At 31.0% G+C, this 18,437-nt stretch overlaps 1 protein-coding gene across 1 annotated transcript; it reads left to right on the top strand.

The window, feature by feature from the left end:
- The first annotated feature begins 504 nt into the window (after positions 1-504).
- On the top strand, positions 505-1,414 carry LOC114757059 (uncharacterized). The gene is made up of 3 exons (XM_028946055.1): positions 505-866; positions 991-1,100; positions 1,358-1,414. Exons 1-3 carry the CDS (start codon positions 602-604, stop codon positions 1,412-1,414), a joined length of 432 nt encoding a protein of 143 aa, XP_028801888.1. The 5' UTR covers positions 505-601.
- The last annotated feature ends 17,023 nt before the right edge of the window (positions 1,415-18,437 follow it).

Here is an 18,437-nt window from a genome sequence, read left to right as displayed (position 1 = left end):
TATTAATTATGCCTCAAGCCGATTTTTAATAATTTTCTCCCATATTTCTAATATTCCTAACAGATGCTTTGTCATTATCCAGTGTCAAATTGCTATCCATAATCACTCTTTGATCTTATAGAAATGTTGGAGAAGATGGAAGGCCAATTTATCTCACATTTGAATCTAATCCTTGACTCAGTCTGACATAGCCGGACATGTCCTTCCATATCTTCTTCAGTATCCTTGTGATCTCTCCACGTGGCACTCTCACTGGCTCAGGGCTTTGTGCCACTATTAATAATTTATCAGGGATGGCCTAATCTTTTTATATTTAAGATATAAATAAAATACGATGCCCCATAATCTTACTAGATTCACTATTATCAAATAGCAAAATGCCCAACATTTTTGTCATGACCCTATAAATGTCACTGTATGTATGAGAGCTGGAACCTGTTTTTTTTCACTAGACAGTGACCTCTCCTCATTCCTTCTTCAGCTTCCCTCAACCTCTCTCTTATCATCCATATCCATTCTTCACCTTCGTCTTCATCTTCACCTTTTGTCTGCAATTTCTGAGAGAAGAGAGAGAGAGAGAGAGAAACACACACAGACACATATGGGGAATTGCCAAGCTGTGGATGCAGCAGCGCTAGTGATTCAGCATCCATGTGGGAAGATGGAGAGATTGTACAGTCCAGTGACTGCAAGCGAGGTGATGAGGATGAATCCTGGTCATTATGTGTCTTTGATAATCCCACTTCAAGTTCAACAAGAACAACGGAATCAAGACCAGAACACTGTGCGTATCACCCAGGTTAAGCTCCTTCGTCCTAATGAAACTCTCACTCTTGGCCATGCTTATAGGCTCATCACTACTCAAGGTGTGTATAAATTTTATGTATGGTAGTGTTGACTCCGTTCTTTCTAATAATCCCTTCTTTTAAAATATAACAATTTCAGGCTCATAGAGTCTTAAATCTTTATTGTTAATGCCTGTGGTTTCAGAGGTTGTAAACGTACTGAGAGCAAAGAAACATGCAAAGACAAGGAAGCCACCACAGGCAGAATCATCAGTACGGGAAGGAGAGAATTCTCACACAGGAAAGCAATATCAGGTATGTATACTACCTTATAAAATATTACTCTTAACAGTGAACCCATTTCACTGCTCCCAAGGAGCTGAATCTCACAGATACACAACAGAATGTGATCATAGCCAGACAAACACATAGATTCAACACTTTTGACTCATATTTAGTTAGAAACTAAAAATTTCAAGACAAACTTTTATCCCTGAGGTTGAAAGCATATAAATACAAGCAGGCTTATCAATTATCATTAAGTAGTGCTTATCTGTCATGACGAATTGCAGGCAATGAGGGGAGAAAGACAGAAGGTAAGGACGATTCTGGGGTGCAGTGAGGTATAAGTCATGGAGACCTTCTTTACAGAGTATCTCAGAGTCAGGGAGCTCGACAGTGAAAAACTGCGATATTCAAAGTGGCTCACACAACAATAGCATTTGATTTTGAATGAACGGCCTCTGTATCAGCACCAGATTGTCCTTCTCCTACTACCTGGGCACCGCAAGATTTCTGTTTCATCATAACCATGCTCCACAATAACGTAATTTGTATAGCCCCAAGCATTTAAAAAACAAAAAAAAAAAAGGAAAAGTGAGAGAGAGAGAGAGAGAGAGAGAGAAAGGAAGAGTCAAATGTATAAAATTTGGCAGATGTGAATTATGTAATTGATATACTTAAAGCATCCTCCTTCTTTTCTGTTTTTCCCCTTTCTAATAATCAAATTTTGCTCAAAGCATGATACTTCGGACTTTTAAAAGCTAAAAATAATTGTGAACCGGTTGTGGAGGAATAAAACCAAAGTAGATAAGGAGAGAAAAGGCATATATAATGTCGCTTTGTGATTGGCAAATGATCAAATACCGTGCATGCAACTCTAAGATGAGTGGTAAAAACATGAAAACTTGTAAAGTGGGAATCACTTTTAGTTGCTAATCCTCATCAACATCATGACATTGACATCCTCTTGAAGATCCCCCATCTAGGTAACTTGTTCTCTCTCTCCTTCATATAATTATCCGAACCCAAAACCTCGGCCTCTTCTTCGTTTTTCAATTGCTTTTTATCAAACCACTCAATATCCGAAAGCCACATTAGATTCCGACTAATCTGAATGAAGTCGAAAACGAATAATCTCTGTCATTTACAGTAGTCATCGTTAATAATTGTTCTCTTTCTCTCTTTGATTTGAGTGACCGCTATGTATGCATATGCGCGTATTTATGTTGGTGGCTCCACACCAATAATGTTCCAATAAGGACCACACTACGCGCCTTTTTCTTAATAAAATTCACTATTTGAAGCATCTTTTTTGGTTTTAAAAACAATGGCTTAATTAATTATCAAATTTTTTGGTGATAGATTTTCTCTCAATTTCAATTTTGTCGATATCTTTTTCATTTGTTTTTTCGGACCAAGGTCATTATGTGTACTTAGATCCTCATTCAATACTCATCATATCAAAATATGATATAGGTGGTTTAGATTTAAAATTTATAATCTGTTATTTTTTTAACAATAATTTTATCTTTAAAAAAGTATCAGATTATCTTTATTTTAAATTTTGTATCTATTAACATAAAAGTTATTTGAAACACAAAAAATTTAAATTAAATCTGAATTATCTAAAATTAGGTTCTTAGGTTAGATTGAGTTTGTACCCAAAACAAATTAATAAAATGGTGTTCAAAAATAAAATAAATCAATTGATTGATTTTATTTATAAACAAAACATCTAATAACTTTCATCTCAAAATTTTTTCTTCCAAAAAAAGGTAAAATAAACATCATTTAAAAGTATGAATACTCTTCATTTTATTTTAAATTTCAAATATATCAAGTTATAAAATCAAATTGAAATTTGAAATAAAGTTAAAAGAATGGAATTAAAAAAAAAAGAGCCTTCATAATAATCAGAGAAGTAATCTTCTACATGATATACGTACGTGAAAAAAACCAAACACATGTGTACATTTATACATGGAAAGAGAAACACACCCAACAGATATTTGATCTCACAACCTCTTATATGTAAAAGAAATGTAAATGTATTTGATTCAAATTTAAATGGAGAAAATTGCAATGAGGTTTCACTCAAGAGAATTAAATACAAAAAAGTCCCATAAAATTATCAAATTAATTTGAAATCTCAGGGGATCTCATTGCAAGAGATTTCATTTGTTTAATTACTAAATTATCCTTATCTTTTTTCAAAGTATGCATTCACAACTGAAAGTGCAATATTTAACAACTTAAGATATAATGATTAACAACTATAATGGCAGATATTAACAATTCAAGCATTACATTTTTTTAATGCATTGAGAAAATAAGTTGTTAATACCTACCGTGATAATTGTTAATCGTTACGCCTTAAATTGTTAATGACTACTTTTTTAGTTATCAATGCATACTTAAAAAAATAAAAACATTTGATAATTAACAAATGAAATCTCTTACAATGAGTTCCTTAAGATTTCAAAATAATTCGATAATTTCAATGGTTTTTTTGTATTTATTCGATAATCACAATGGACAACGTGCTTTTTTTTTTTTTTTGGGCTTGGGCATCCCACCCAATGGCCTAACCCAATGTATGGTGTCATTAATCAATGTTTTTTTTTGGGTACATATTACAGCACCTGATAGAGAGATTAATCTCTTATCATTTAGGTGGAAGGATACTCCGAGTAACAAAAAAAAGTATAATTATGTTGGGCCCAAAGGAACAAATATTTTTTTTTCAAATTATTCTGATGAAACGCATTCTCTTAATTTTTCATCAATTATCACTTGAATATTTATTTTGAAGGTGGAACATGCAATATAAAAATATTTTCATTAGATTATGGGGTGTTTAAATAAATCCAAACCATAATTTCTATAATAGCTTCTGAAAAAGGGTGATTTTAAGAATAAATTTGTTAATATTAAATCATGCAATTTAATATATTACATAAGACAAATTATCAATCACTATTTTAATACCTACCGTGATAATTGTTAATCGTTACGCCTTAAATTGTTAATGACTACTCTTTCAGTTATCAATGCATTACTTAAAAAATAAAAACAATTTGATATTAAACAAATGAAATCTCTTACAATGAGTTCCTTAAGATTTCAAAATAATTCGATAATTTCAATGGGTTTTTTTTTGTATTTAATTCGATAATCACAATGGACAACGTGCTTTTTTTTTTTTTTTTGGGCTTGGGCATCCCACCCAATGGCCTAACCCAATGTATGGTGTCATTAATCAATGTTTTTTTTTTGGGTACATATTATAGCACCTGATAGAGAGATTAATCTCTTATCATTAGGTGGAAGGATACTCCGGGTAAAAAAAAAAGATAATTATGTTGGGCCCAAAGGAACAAATATTTTTTTTTCAAATTATTCTGATAAACGCATTCTCTTAATTTTTCATCAATTATCACTTGAATATTTATTTTTGAAGGTGTGGAACATGCAATATAAAAATATTTTCATTAGATTATGGGGGTGTTTGAATAAATCCAAACCATAATTTCTAGAATAGCTTCTGAAGAAGGTGATTTAAGAATAAATTTTGTTAATATTAAATCATGCAATTTAATATATTACATAAGACAAATTATCAATCACTACCTCCGGTCCTTAATATAAGACCCTATTTGACTTTTATGTTAGTCCTAAATATAAGACCCAAATCTATTTTGTCTCTTATATTTACTCAATTTTTTCCAAGATAATCCTTCTAATAATTATAGTTTTAGCTAACATACTTGATCAATAAGGATATTGTAGGAAAGACAGCATAATTTATTACAAATAACTAACTTAACTTATTTTCTTAATTTCTTCAAAATAGTCAAATGGTCTTATAATTATGATCGAAAGTAGTACTATCATTAACAAATGACATTAAAGGGATAATTATCAATGAAGTTTATATAAAAAAATTCTTTATTTTTTGTTAGTCCTACCTGAGACAATCCTATTGAAGCATTATCGAGTCCTAAGTGTGAGCACCTTTTTCAATAAAAATTCAAATTTTGGTTTACCATATGTGAGGAACTAGATCTATCCACTAGATCTAACCCCATTGGTAAAATTATTTTTTTGGTAGGCACATGTATCCTTCTAATAAAGGTAATCATATTCGAGATATTGTCAGGTACTAAATGTGAGTACTTTTTTCAGTAGAGTTGAATTTTGATTCATCATGTTGTAAGAATTAATCCTTTCTATTAGACCCAACGAATTATTATATAGCCTAGATTGTATAGAGATGGATAATTGGTAAGCCATATTAAGAAGATGGAAGCCCGATATAAGTCCGAACTCTTTGATAGCCTTACTTTGAATATTGCCATATAAATATTGCTGATCTCCTTTTTTTTTTTTGGGTCCAAAATATTGCCGATCTCATTAACCACACAGCCATCGGGACAAAAGAATTGGATAATTAATCGATATAAAGAGGACTCTGAATAGAGTTAAACTCGTATTACATAATTACACACGCGTGTATATGTATATATAATATTAATCTTGCATGCTGTCCCTTCTGACCAAAAAGACACAGAAAAGAGAATGTTGCAGTGGAACATGATACTGCTGTGAATATTCTCACCTTTACTTTTCTCTTTACACTTTAAATTAATTAATTATATTCTATTTATTAGGCAAAGCCAAAGAAGAGACAATGATATAAATTGATCAAAATTCAATCCATTTGGAAACCCAATGAAGATAAGCACCACCCTCCCTTTCTCTCTCTCACAAGTTTCCAAAGGTAATGTGAACCTCTGAACATAAAGATTTAAACCATACAAAGTACATCCAACTTTTCATATATGAAAGTTCTTTTAATTTAAAAGCAAATGGAAAAAATATCCATGAATATTTCTCATACATGTGGATTGCATCATAAACCAACTTTAGTTTCAAATAATGATTAAAAATACATAGAATAGAAAAAGATTGTAGTATTCTCATTATACTTAGCAGGGCTAGTGCTTTTACAATAAATCTCTAGTCAACCTTTTTTCTTAACATCAAGATTGTTGGTATTGGATAAAAAAAGTGGTAAATGTTGATTTTTTTTAATAAAAAAGCTCTATTTTACAACAATTGTTAAAACCCTAAAATGCACGTTAGTTTTAAGTTTTAAAGCCTCTTTTTTGGTCCATCTATTATCTAGGTTGGCTTGTAAGAGTGAAATAAATTCCAAGTTGATCATCAAACATGATAGGTGATGAGAGAGCATTAAAAGCAACATCAAAGACTGATTTCCCCACCATTAAAGTTGGAACCCACTTCTTGTGAAGCCATTATTGAGGTCGAAGGTTAAGATTTGGCGAGAGAGAGAAATGAGAGGTGAGAAAAAAGTACATGTTGTCATCCTCTTCTTAAACAACAATGAAAAAGCAGAAGGAGGTATTATAGTTGTCGACACTACTACTAGGTAAAAAAGTTGGTGTTTTTGGTTAGAGTGGTGTTGTGGTTTTGATTAAACAGTGGTGATGAATTTTGATAGGATGAAGGTTGTGGCTACTTTTCTTGGCACGATGATGAGTTCAATGAAAGGACAAACATTGTGATTAAGCAACTATTGAATGAGATTGACAAATTATATGATGAGAATTCCATGATCTAAAGAGAGAAGGATGGTTGAAGGCTGTGTTACAAGCTAAGAAAGGGTGAAATTAAGTTGAAAATTGCTTTGGCTGCATTGATAATGACACGGGTGTGGTTGTTGCTTTTGTTTTTGGAAAGATCTAGTAATTTAAGAATATACAAGTAATGGTAGGAAATTTAAGAATATAAAAGTTGACAATTGAATAGTGGTTTATTTCCTGTTGTGTGAGCAATGGAAGTATTTAAAAGACTCTATCTAATTCAAGTTAATGTAATATATTTAGAGTAAGTGGTTTGAGGACATTAGGATTGAAATTAACCTGTGAATATATTAATGATAGAATAAAGTAAACATAAGCAAATGAGATATAATATGCAAGTGGTCTTTAACATTGAAAATACCAACATTGCAATTAAGTTCACACAAAAGTCCTCCTAAAGGTCAAAGTTTAAACAAAATACAGTAAAATAAAGTATTGGCAATGTATTGCTTACAGAGATATGAAATAGACCATAAAATCTCTTATAGCACAACAAAAGGTCAAAGTCCCCAAAAATAAAAAGATCCCTTATGCCATACACTTCATTCGAAATACACCTTATATATTACTATTGATAATGTTAGATTATGATAGCAAAATAGGCTATATATCAAGTTCTTTGATCTACCCCTAGCTGTCTTTCCAATCAAGCTCTGTCTCTATATAAGGAGTTGAGAAGTGGTAACACTTAGGTTTCCTTTCTATTGTAGACCTGGGGGCTCCAATAGAAGTTCATATGGCTATGTGTTAAAATTAATTCTTCTAGAACCTTGTGATTGATTTGAAGTTGAACTTCTTAACTTTCACAATTCCTTCTTATTTAGGATGAGGAATTAGTCTAGGGGTCAACATAATGTTGCAAATATTCTTGTGTAGTTCCCTCCTAAAGCACAATCTCTGAACTCATTCTAGGCTGCATGAATAAAAAAAGATTAAAGTTATTGATATTGGGTTGTCACATCTTAAGTTTATACTAGTTAACTTGCCTTGCAAAAGCATTTGGCATTACTTTTGAAGACTACAAGTTATGAAAAATCAAGTTTGAAATTTTTTTTCGGATTACTATTCATTGTAACCCTAGAATGTGGCATATTTTGAAAGTTCATAACTAATTGTAAAAAAATCAAAATCGAGTGATTCCAAGTTCTATAAAAAGCTCTTTGGATAAAATTTTGAGAAAAAATAGTTTCTCAACTGATTGCCTTAAAATTAGAGCCCAGTTTTCTTTGAAAAATTTACTGTTCATTTGGTCATTTTTGGATTTTTATCTTATCTTTGCCTAACTTTGGAAATGCATAACTTTCTGCTCAGTTATTAGAATTGGTCAAACCACCTCTCATTTTAAAGAGAAAAATAAAATCTCTTTTCTTGCCAAATTTCATAACCTAACTCAATCGTTTATTCAAATGGTCATTGGTCAAACTTTAGTCCATTTTAGTTGACTTTTTACCCCCTTGAAAGGGTAACTTAACTTAATTGACTATTTATCATCATAACATACTCTCATTAGCTATACTAGCTATTTCTAACATGCTTGTATACTTCTAACCTTAATCATACTATTAGAAACTTCAAGCATGCTTATCATTACATTCTTCCAAAATAGAAAGATTCAAAGCCATATAAAGTTACTATGGCTTACTACCTCTTCAAGTAAGAGCTAACTCCCATCTTTTGCCCTCGGATGTTGAAGGCCCTATGGTTTGTTTAAATATTAGGGTAAGATTCTTGGGGAATCTTAGTCGTAATTGCATATATTATCAAGGTTACACAATACATTGTAGATCAAGCTACATGCATGCATACTTCAACTTTATGTTCATGCTATGCCAAGGACATATCATCATAAACATTCATGACACTCAATATAGCATAAGCCAAGGCATAAATTGCATGGAGGAAACATCATATAGCATAACATTCCCATCTACCTCATGGCATAACAAGTTAGCAAAACACATAGCCATAATCATACAAAGTAAAATGACGCTCTAATATAATGGATTGCAAAGCCACCTTGAATACTTTCCTTCATCTTGAACTCTTTCCTCTTCACTAGATCTTTGCCCTTTTGTTGTATATAGCCTATTAGGCAACCAATGACACAACATTAAGTATCATTACAACTCCATAACTTAACATAACCCCCCTAAACCCCTTTTTCTTGATTTTTAGGATTTATTTTTCTAGCTTTGATTCTTGAACTTTCTTGGGCCTTTCCTAAACAATTTTTCATGTAAGATCCATTTATCATATTAGTTTTATGAAAATCCAATCCCTTCCCATTGAACTTGACTTGGCTAAATACTATATATAATCATAGGGAAAAGGATTTTCAACAAAACTAACATGTACTCACTTAATCCTTAACCTTTAACCATACCTAATCTTAATCATACATAACCTAAACCCTTTCTATCCATTTTGATGAAATTTGGATAGCACTTCCTCTCAGGAAAATGACTTTCTATCATCATCAAAATAGCATAAAACCAACATATAACCATTATAACTTGAAATAGAAGAGTTGTAGAAGCTTACGTTGCTTCCAAGTGACTTCCTCTCACTAAAACTCTTCTTTTTCTCTCTCTAAATGAAATTTTGCAAGAGTTTTCCTACTTGAATGGCCTTGCACAAAATGAACATGTGGTGGGGTATTTATAGGCTTCATATTTTCATTAATTCCACACATGCCCTTCTTGCATAAGACTTGATCTTGGCATTCCAATTTTTACCTCTTTCTAAATGTACAGATCTTAAACTATGTGGCTTAATATGTTGACACTTGGAAGGTGAGTTATTAGGGCTTATGTCATCTCTTCTTATCCATTAAGATTAATTAGGCTTTAATCAAGGTTAATTCTCTTGATTCTTTGATTAACTTGGCTAATTACCCTTCTAAAAGCTTTTGACTTTTCAAAGATGGATGGTTGAATCCTAACCATCCAATGAATCATATTTGCCATGTGTCAAGATCTTATAGAAGATGACTTAACCATAATCATCTTACTTAATCCTAATTAGATTTTAATCTAACTTGATTATTATTTTATTTTTATTTTTCTTTTTATTTTCTTTTTCTCTTTCTTAGCCAATTTGGGCATGACATGTGTTCTTGACATTCTGTTAGAAAATTTTACCACCCTGGTTGTCCTGACAATTCATTGAGTTTTAATATAATATTGATTTATTTTATCTAATAGCTGAAAAATTCTAGTATCTTAGAATTCTTATATCAGATCACCATTAATTATATCTCAACGAAAAAAAATTTTCTGATTAATTTCATAATTTTTTCTCCCCCTATAACTCTTTAAATTGCCGTTTCCGTAAAAACAGACAATCTACCAATATTAATTTAGCTTTAAATTCAATTAAATCTAATGTTCTCATCATTTAAGGTTGGAAATAATGTTATAAGTCTCCATAATTTCTAAATAAATTTCTTTTAATTTTTCATATTTTTTTGAGATCTTTAGGTATTTTTTAATAATTGATATTGGCCAATTTTTCCTAATTTAGCCAAAATATTAATAATTAAAAATAATTTTTTAATAAATTATTTTTAGCCTGTATTTATTTCCTAGACCTCAAATACTGTTCTACGGCATTAATTCTATTTTCCATGATTTACTGGAAATTTTTAGAATTTTTGGACACTAATTATGATAATGCCCTTTACAGACCAATCGTTTCAAAAATGACAATTTGGTCTTTTTCCAGTTTTCACTTCAATTGTTGTGCTGTTTATCTATCTTTTATCTCACCTAGCCTTGATCAATCCTAATTCCTTCATTAATCATATTAAAGATATCAGGGTGTGACATATTTTTTATTTTTGGGGTTAGAAATTTTGTGATGTTACATGGGCAGTGAGATATTGCAGAAATAAAATACACAAAACAAGCCACATTATTCTCATCAATCCTTACACCTATTCCAGTGTCACTCTTGATTTGTTCACATTTATTGTCCCAGGCCTAGGTTGTTGGGTGGGATTGGGTAGTTTTCTTGATGGTTGAGAGATAGGTAGAGGCTGCCTTGATAGTTGGGAGTTAGGTGGAGTCTGTCTTGATATTTGGGGGAGATGTGGAGTCTATCTTGATGTTTGGGAGAGAGGTCGAGGCTATGTTGATGGTTGGGAGAGAAGTGGAGGATGTGTTGATTGTTGAGAGGTGGAGCCTTTGTTAATTGTCTAGGGGTAAGTGTGGGTTATGTTGGCTCATTTTGCGTTCTTCTATTCTTCCTTAGCCGAGCGATACTTGAAGAAGGTGCCTGTACCATAAGAAGTTAAAACAAAATTAGCAAACATTAATTAATAATTAAACTTAAGCAAATAATAAGAGATTACATTTTTACATGTGGATCTATAATGACCTTCTCTTTTATAGTAATTGACCTTAGTATGCTACCTTGTTTGCTCAATTTCTGAAGTTGAGGGGCCTGTTGTTGAGCACTTTGTTTTCTACTCTAGATATATACCCCTTGTTGAGCCTCCTCTATGATCTTCAATTCTCTCTCGCTTTTTCTTGGGTCTTCTAAGCAAGGTAGAAATAAGTGGAGGCTGCATTAGGAGGAATTTTTCCATGTCCCAGCCTAACTGGTTGGAGTTTTATGCGTATAGGTGTTTTTATTGCAGTAATAGGAGATTCAAGTTAGGGGATCTATTTTTATGTCATATGTAACACCTATTCAAAGTTGGCATGGGCTTCTAGTTAAATCCCATGCCCTACACGTGCTTGTCCCTCACTCACCTCATAACTTTCATCACTATTGAAAAAGATCTACAATGAACATATAACAATCTATTAGCCTCAAATAACTCTATACACCTTGGGCTGTGAATATTATTTTAGTTTCTAACATTATTTTCACACTCAGCCCATTTCACCATCATCTTCAACCTAAGTCCATCAAACATCCTAGTTAGTAAAAGATACCTATACTCATCAATCCAAGAGTTCTCTACCACTAGGACTTGCAACTTGGGGTAAAGAATGTTCTTACCCAAATACTTCGATTGTATGTCAGTGCTGCAACAGGAACTTGTTTGTGTAGTGCACCAAGAGTTTTGATGTTAGCATTGAACTCTTATACAAATAAACTCTATGGGCAAGAAATTTTTTTTAACTCTGTACCCTTCCATGTTTTGCTCCAGTTAGCATATATATGCCCAATTTTGTTGCTATATGCCTAGTTACAGAAGGAAACAAGAAAAGATGAAATTAGCTGGTGGCTCAGACTTCTTTTGAATTTGCTTTATACTTTTGTTTAATTTAAAATTTCCTTGTTTTATTGGAGTAGAATAAATATGGACATGACAAAGCAGTGAGCTAATTATTTGATTGTCATTGGCCCTTTTACTCATGTATATGTATTTGTCAATTTTGTTGATGTTTAAATGTTATCTATAGTCACAATACTCGTATACATGTGATTTTCTAAGTCATATGATTTTTTTTGGCCAAAAAAAAGTCATATGATTTTAAATATTCATTCTCGTTAATATTGATTCAACCGGCATTTTTTGTTTGATTCAATAGTAAAATCACTGTAAAGATTGAAAACTTTTTTTCACCAAATAAATATAAATAAACTAAATATAATAATTTAACATTTATAAACATTACTAATAAATATTTAATTTGTTTTTTGTAACTCGCTTAAAGAAATGACGCCAAGGGATAGGATAAGAGGGGAAGTTTTTGCTAGCTCTTAAAACATTGTTCTTGTGGAGTATTATGCCTAATGATCGAATTCACATATTTTCAAAGATTATTAATGATAAATACTCATTTTTTATACTTGTAAATTTGTTTTGTTTGAGTAATGGCAAATACCTTTTTAATTGTAAATTTGCGTTACGTGAATGTTAAGTATTTGTAGTTTAAGTAATTCTTTTTAAATGAGTAGTAACTTAATTTTTCTTTCTTTCTTCCTATACCAAAAAAAAAAACTAAAGACAGAACAACGGTTTTGGTAAAAAGGCAAAAAAAAAAAAACAGTAAAGAAAATCTAGAAGGTTTACAAGCGGTCTATATAACATCCCAAATTTAATTTGTGAGATTTAATTAAATAAAGATGAGATTTATTAACTAACTTGAGGTCTAGATTTAGAGTACAGTAAAGTTATCATTTAAAGTTTGGGAAGTATAGAATTGAAAAAAAACCCCAATATGATTAAAAATTTAACATAATACTCATTAAAACAAATAGAGCCTAATTATATTTTAATGTATCATCAAATTATTTTATAAAAAGAAGTACAATATTACAAGTAGTAAATATTTAATATTGATTTTAATTTAATAAAATTATTTGTTAATAAATAAAATTTTACGTTATAGTTATTTGAGTAAAGAGAATTTATTAAAATATAATTTATGAGAATAAAAGAAATACTCCTCCGGTCCTTAATATAGGATCCAATTCTTGAATTAGTTTTGGTCCTAAATATAAGACTCATTTATCATATTTATCAATTTTCTCTAAATTACCATTATGGATACTTCCTCAACCTTAATCAAGTAGAAGAGGGAGAGAGGGTGTTAAGAAAGATGATTATAATGTTTTAGGAAAAATGTGTCACTTTTCTTATGATTAACTAACTTACTTAACTTTCTTAATCTAATCAAATTAGTTAAATGTGTCTTATATTAAGGACCGAAGGAGTAAAAGGTAAGAAAAATTATAAAGTAAAAATACTAAAATGAAATAATAATTAAAAAATAAAAAGAAAAGGGATGGGCCATTAGAATAGTTTACCCAGGTAACTATATATATTCACATGTGTACCTTTCTTTGTCGCTTCTTCCTTTTCCTCCTCTTCCTATTCGGTCGAAAGCTCTACTTTTATTTTAAGGTAAGCTTTCAATTTTGATATTTATTTAGATAATCAAAAATATTTCTTATTGTTGGACTTTTGGGCTTGGATCTGTTCTTAATAGGCCATAATATTTGATTAGATATTAAGAGAATATTTCAATCAAATATCCAAGTAATATTAATATGTTTGACTTGGTCAAATAATTTGAATTAAATACAATTGGTTACAATATAAATTAAATTTATATTATTTAGATAAATATATATTAGATATATATATTTATTTAGAATTAATTGAGATTAATTTTGGATTTAAATTCAAATTCATAATCTTATCAGTTAAGAGATATTTGAATATTTGAGTTTAAATTCAAATTGATCAACTCAGTAGATATTTTGCTTTCCCAAAATAAACCTAGCCAAGGCCATAAATAAAAGCCTCCATCCATCAGCTCAACTCATCCTAGTAGTTGAGTTTTTTCTACACTCTCCCCTCTCTTTAATACTCTCTGTAGTGTAGTGCTCTACTGTGCCACTCAAATTTAGACTCTAGTAGTCTAAACTCTATGTGAGTATTAATAGATCAAGTCACGAAGCTTCAAAGGAATGACTCGGATCTGAATACCGATCCAACTTGGTACACACTTTGTTTTATTTTTAATATCATTGGCCTTAGAGCCACCTTGATCTTGAAGCCACTATAATATGTTATTTGTAAGCAAGATCTGACTCTCTTATTTTTCCTACTGCGCATCATGCCATTTTGTTTAAACATAAACATACATGTATTCGTATGATGTGAGTTAAAGAAAAGTTATATATGATGTTATATGCTGTGAACCTTGCTTTTTTTGTTTTGAACCTAGTTGACTACATAAAAACAAGTCTTGTAAGTCCCTGAAAAGCTGAAGAACTCACCGAATGCTATTACAAAATCATGAAATTATCACCATGAGAGCTCAATTTTGGGTCTTCAAAAATGAGATTTCTTTTTGTGTACTATAAGGGTAGTACCATGTAGAGCTCATCAAGATGATACCAACAACACCTAGAATGGAGTTTGAATAAAGGAGATATAAAAGAAAGAAGTTAGAAGATTCGTGAAAGGAGCTTAAAATTGGGTTGAAAAAGGACATTTTTGGAGGCACAGAGAGCATAAACATGTGATGCTTGAAAAACTGACTCCAACGATACCAAGAACTAAAAAAAATGAAGCTAAAATAAAAGAGATATGACCATTCAAAGTTCACGGGTAGAGAAAATCTGTTGAAACTTTAGCTGTGTTAGACTGACCCGACAGGAGGTTGAAGATGAGGACATCATTAGGGCCGATCTTGACCAGTTAATACTCAATAATTGATAGTTGACCAGTCAGCAGCCATCAAAAATAATTTTTTTCAAAAAAATTTTCACTTACTCTCCTTAGTGGTGATGTCGACCTGTATATCTAACGGTCAAAATAAATAGTTTGTCCATTTTTTCTTGGATTTTTGGTTTTTTAAACCTTCTAAAAGCACTTGAAGGTGTGTGGAACCTCCAAGTGAGGTGTGGTTTGTTCCTAAAAATTTCTAAAATTAAAAGCCTCATTTTGATATGTATTTGACCTATATTTAAAACAAGTTTGGACTCATTTTAAAGTAGAATAGAGTTATTCTTCATAATTAAATTTAAATTCATAATTGGTTTTAGATAGCTTAAGAGAATTTTCTGAGATAAAGTAAAAAGCTAGTATCTATATTAAAAAGTCTTTCATAATAAATAGTATTTTAGATGTGTCTAAATTTTAAAAAATACATTCAGAACTCCCATAAATGAGAAATAATTAATTTTGTGGCAACCTTAATAAGAAAAGTTTACTAAGGAAATAAATTCTCTTCAACCTTCAAATACATTGAAGAAGATCAAGATTGAAGAGGAACATCAACCCTTTACACATCTGTTGTGATAAGTGGTGTATCAAGAAGAGGTCTAAACAGATCATCCCAATAGAAACCAGTGTAATATATGCTACAAACACATCCAACAAAGTAGATATCGAGTTTTATGCCAACATGCTAGATAAAGTTGCAGGAGGGGCTAAACGAATGAGGTAAGGCGTGAAAAAATTAGCACATGAATCAACGTGATACTAGTAAGTCAATCCTACTCTTAATAAAACAATAATGAGACATCATTTTTTATGTTCTTTTTTGTTGAATTTTGTGTTATATTTTCTCCCTAGAGTTGAATTAAATAAATTTTATCTGTTTATGAACATTCATACAACTATGATAAATATTTGGGTTATTATTTTTCTTATAATTGCCTTAATTGAGTGAGTTTGTGGACCATGATATCTAAAAATTCAAGAAAGCGAATGTGTTTAAATAAGATTATAGTTAAAAAGGTGATAAGCTAACTAGTATGAGTGGGATGGGAGTCAACATAGTTGACTCCGAAACATAAAACTAGTAAACTTCTCATCTAATTAATCTTTATTTTACTTGAACAAGTACAAATTGTGCACGTTAACACATAATCGTCTATGTAATTGAGTTATGTCAATCAAGTCCATTTAATTGAGCTTAGCTAATGAGTCAAACTTAATAAGAGATAATAATGGTTTAACATACTATAAAATCTCTTTTATTTACAAGAAATAAAATATCATAAATATCTTACCAACTATTCTTCAACTCCAGAAAACTAAAGCACTTCAAATTATACAAGGAGCTCATGGCTACCTGAAAGAGAAAAGAACAATATCACTTGGATCACCATACTTAGTACAAAGTATGACAGCATAACTTGCCAATCTGAGCAATATAACAAAGGCTATGAATATGGCCTTGAGAGATAAAATTGTTAACACTCTTGTCACAAAAAAATTAGTCAAATTTTGACATTCATAAGACCTCACACATCTAGTAGGCACAATACATGAGGTAAATGTCAAAGAAGACTAGAAAAATGAGCTAGATGGGCATGTTCTTTCTAATATACAGCAAGTACATGCTATCAAAAGGTTTCTTCTAGCAAGTAGGATCACATAAAAATAAACCTTACTTACAATAAAAAAAATTGTGACATTTGATAATGTGGTTTGTCACATTAACTTGAGATTAAAAGGTTAAAGGTTAGGAAATCCACTAGCCATACGTTCTTAACTATAGAGATAGAGGACTTGGCCTCCAAACCTAACTCTAATAAAGGCAATAGGCCTACAAAGAGACTAGATCTAATAAAGGTCAAGTATAATCTTGTCAAGAGACAATGTACCTTGAAAATGGTCACAGTAGCAAAACTGTACAGGATCTCCTCACACTTTGCATGTGTATCTGGAATTATTCTCATAACTAAATCTAATCTTTTGTGGATCAAAGACCTGAGGGCAACGGATCATGAAAGCAAAGCTTTCACTGATTTTAATTGAATGTCATCAAAAGGGCAAATGGTTCTTGACTAAAAATGGCGCAAGAATAGAAGTCAAAGAGATTAGAACCTGCATGTTAACTCTACAAAGAGAACCACTCTATTATTGTCCAATATACTCTATGCTCCATACAACTGATGAAATCTTGTGTCTTTTACTTTTTCAATTAAGAACCAATTAACAATAGGGCAGAATTTTGAAATATAATTTTAATAATCTTGGAAATAATAATTTCAATTTCTTGCCATGTTATACTAGACTATAGTCACATTGATTAAGAGAAAATGATCAAACAAGTAAAAAGTAATTTACTAAGCAATATATCTAAAAGGGAAACATGTCCCCATATGAACATAGCTTAATTAGACATTCAAAAAATCTTTTTGAAAAGTAACAAAGTTTGAACATCCTTTACATTCATAGTCTTTCAAGTGTAAAGGAAAGACATAGAGCATAGTATTGTGTTACCTTTATCATTGATTTCTCACAAATATGGGGCATAAACATATGACCTTATATAAATTTGAAGCTCTAAGAATGCTTCAGAAAATTTCTTAACTTAATTGAAAATTGGTTTAACCACATAGTCAAAAGACATAAAATCTCATAAAAGTTGTGAAATACTAGTTTAATAAGTTCTAGACATTTTGTTACTAAAATAGATTGTCAAGCAATTAACAATTTAACGCACTCCAAAACATGATGGAATTGCTAGAAGGAGAAAGAAAATTCTCTTTGACATGATTGGATCAATAATAGCATAAGTACAACTACCAATCTTGCATTTGAGGGACAAGCTAGTAATTATAGCTTTCATAACCAACCAAGTTCCCTCTGAATCAGTCGCAATGATGCTCTTTGAATTATGATAATGCTATAAATAAGACTTAAGTGTCATAAGACTATGCGAGTCAACAACATGCATCCATGATTCTTTTTGTCATATAAAGAATTGGAGTTAGAAGATAAAATAATATATCTTCATCAAATACTCCAAACATCCAATTAGGGTATGTCTTCACTAGTGAAAGTGATGACATCTTAGTGACTAAGATAAACTTCAAACAATATAACATTCTTGGAAACCAAATTCTCTAAAAAGATAGCTTCATTCACACCAAATCTCTTTAGGAGAATAACAGTAAAGAAGAAGTAGTAAGTATTTCTCAAGTCACTAATCAAAGTAGGAGGGTTAAGCTATTTTCACAACAAGGAGATACAGGAGGTAAAGGATATAAGGTAAGTTACAAAAAGATACAAGGAGCTACAATCACAACAAGAAGATACTAAAAGATCTCACCTAAACACAGGAAGAGAATCCTATGTAATAAACCCCACTATAAAAAAGTAATATCCGAAAGGCGCTAAGAGGACATGCTAAAGAAAAATGGAAGAAGGTCACACAAGAGAAAATTAATTCTAATCGAGTAAGAGAATCATTTGATCAAAGAATTGGCCAAAAGGAAT

This window comes from Neltuma alba, unplaced genomic scaffold (assembly GCF_004799145.2).
Source record: "Neltuma alba isolate B1F8T4 unplaced genomic scaffold, ASM479914v2 tig00010560_pilon, whole genome shotgun sequence".
In the NCBI taxonomy this organism is placed as follows: domain Eukaryota; kingdom Viridiplantae; phylum Streptophyta; class Magnoliopsida; order Fabales; family Fabaceae; genus Neltuma; species Neltuma alba.
The sequence above is the reverse complement of the archived record's forward strand: the minus strand, read 5'-3'. Positions and strand labels throughout refer to the sequence as shown.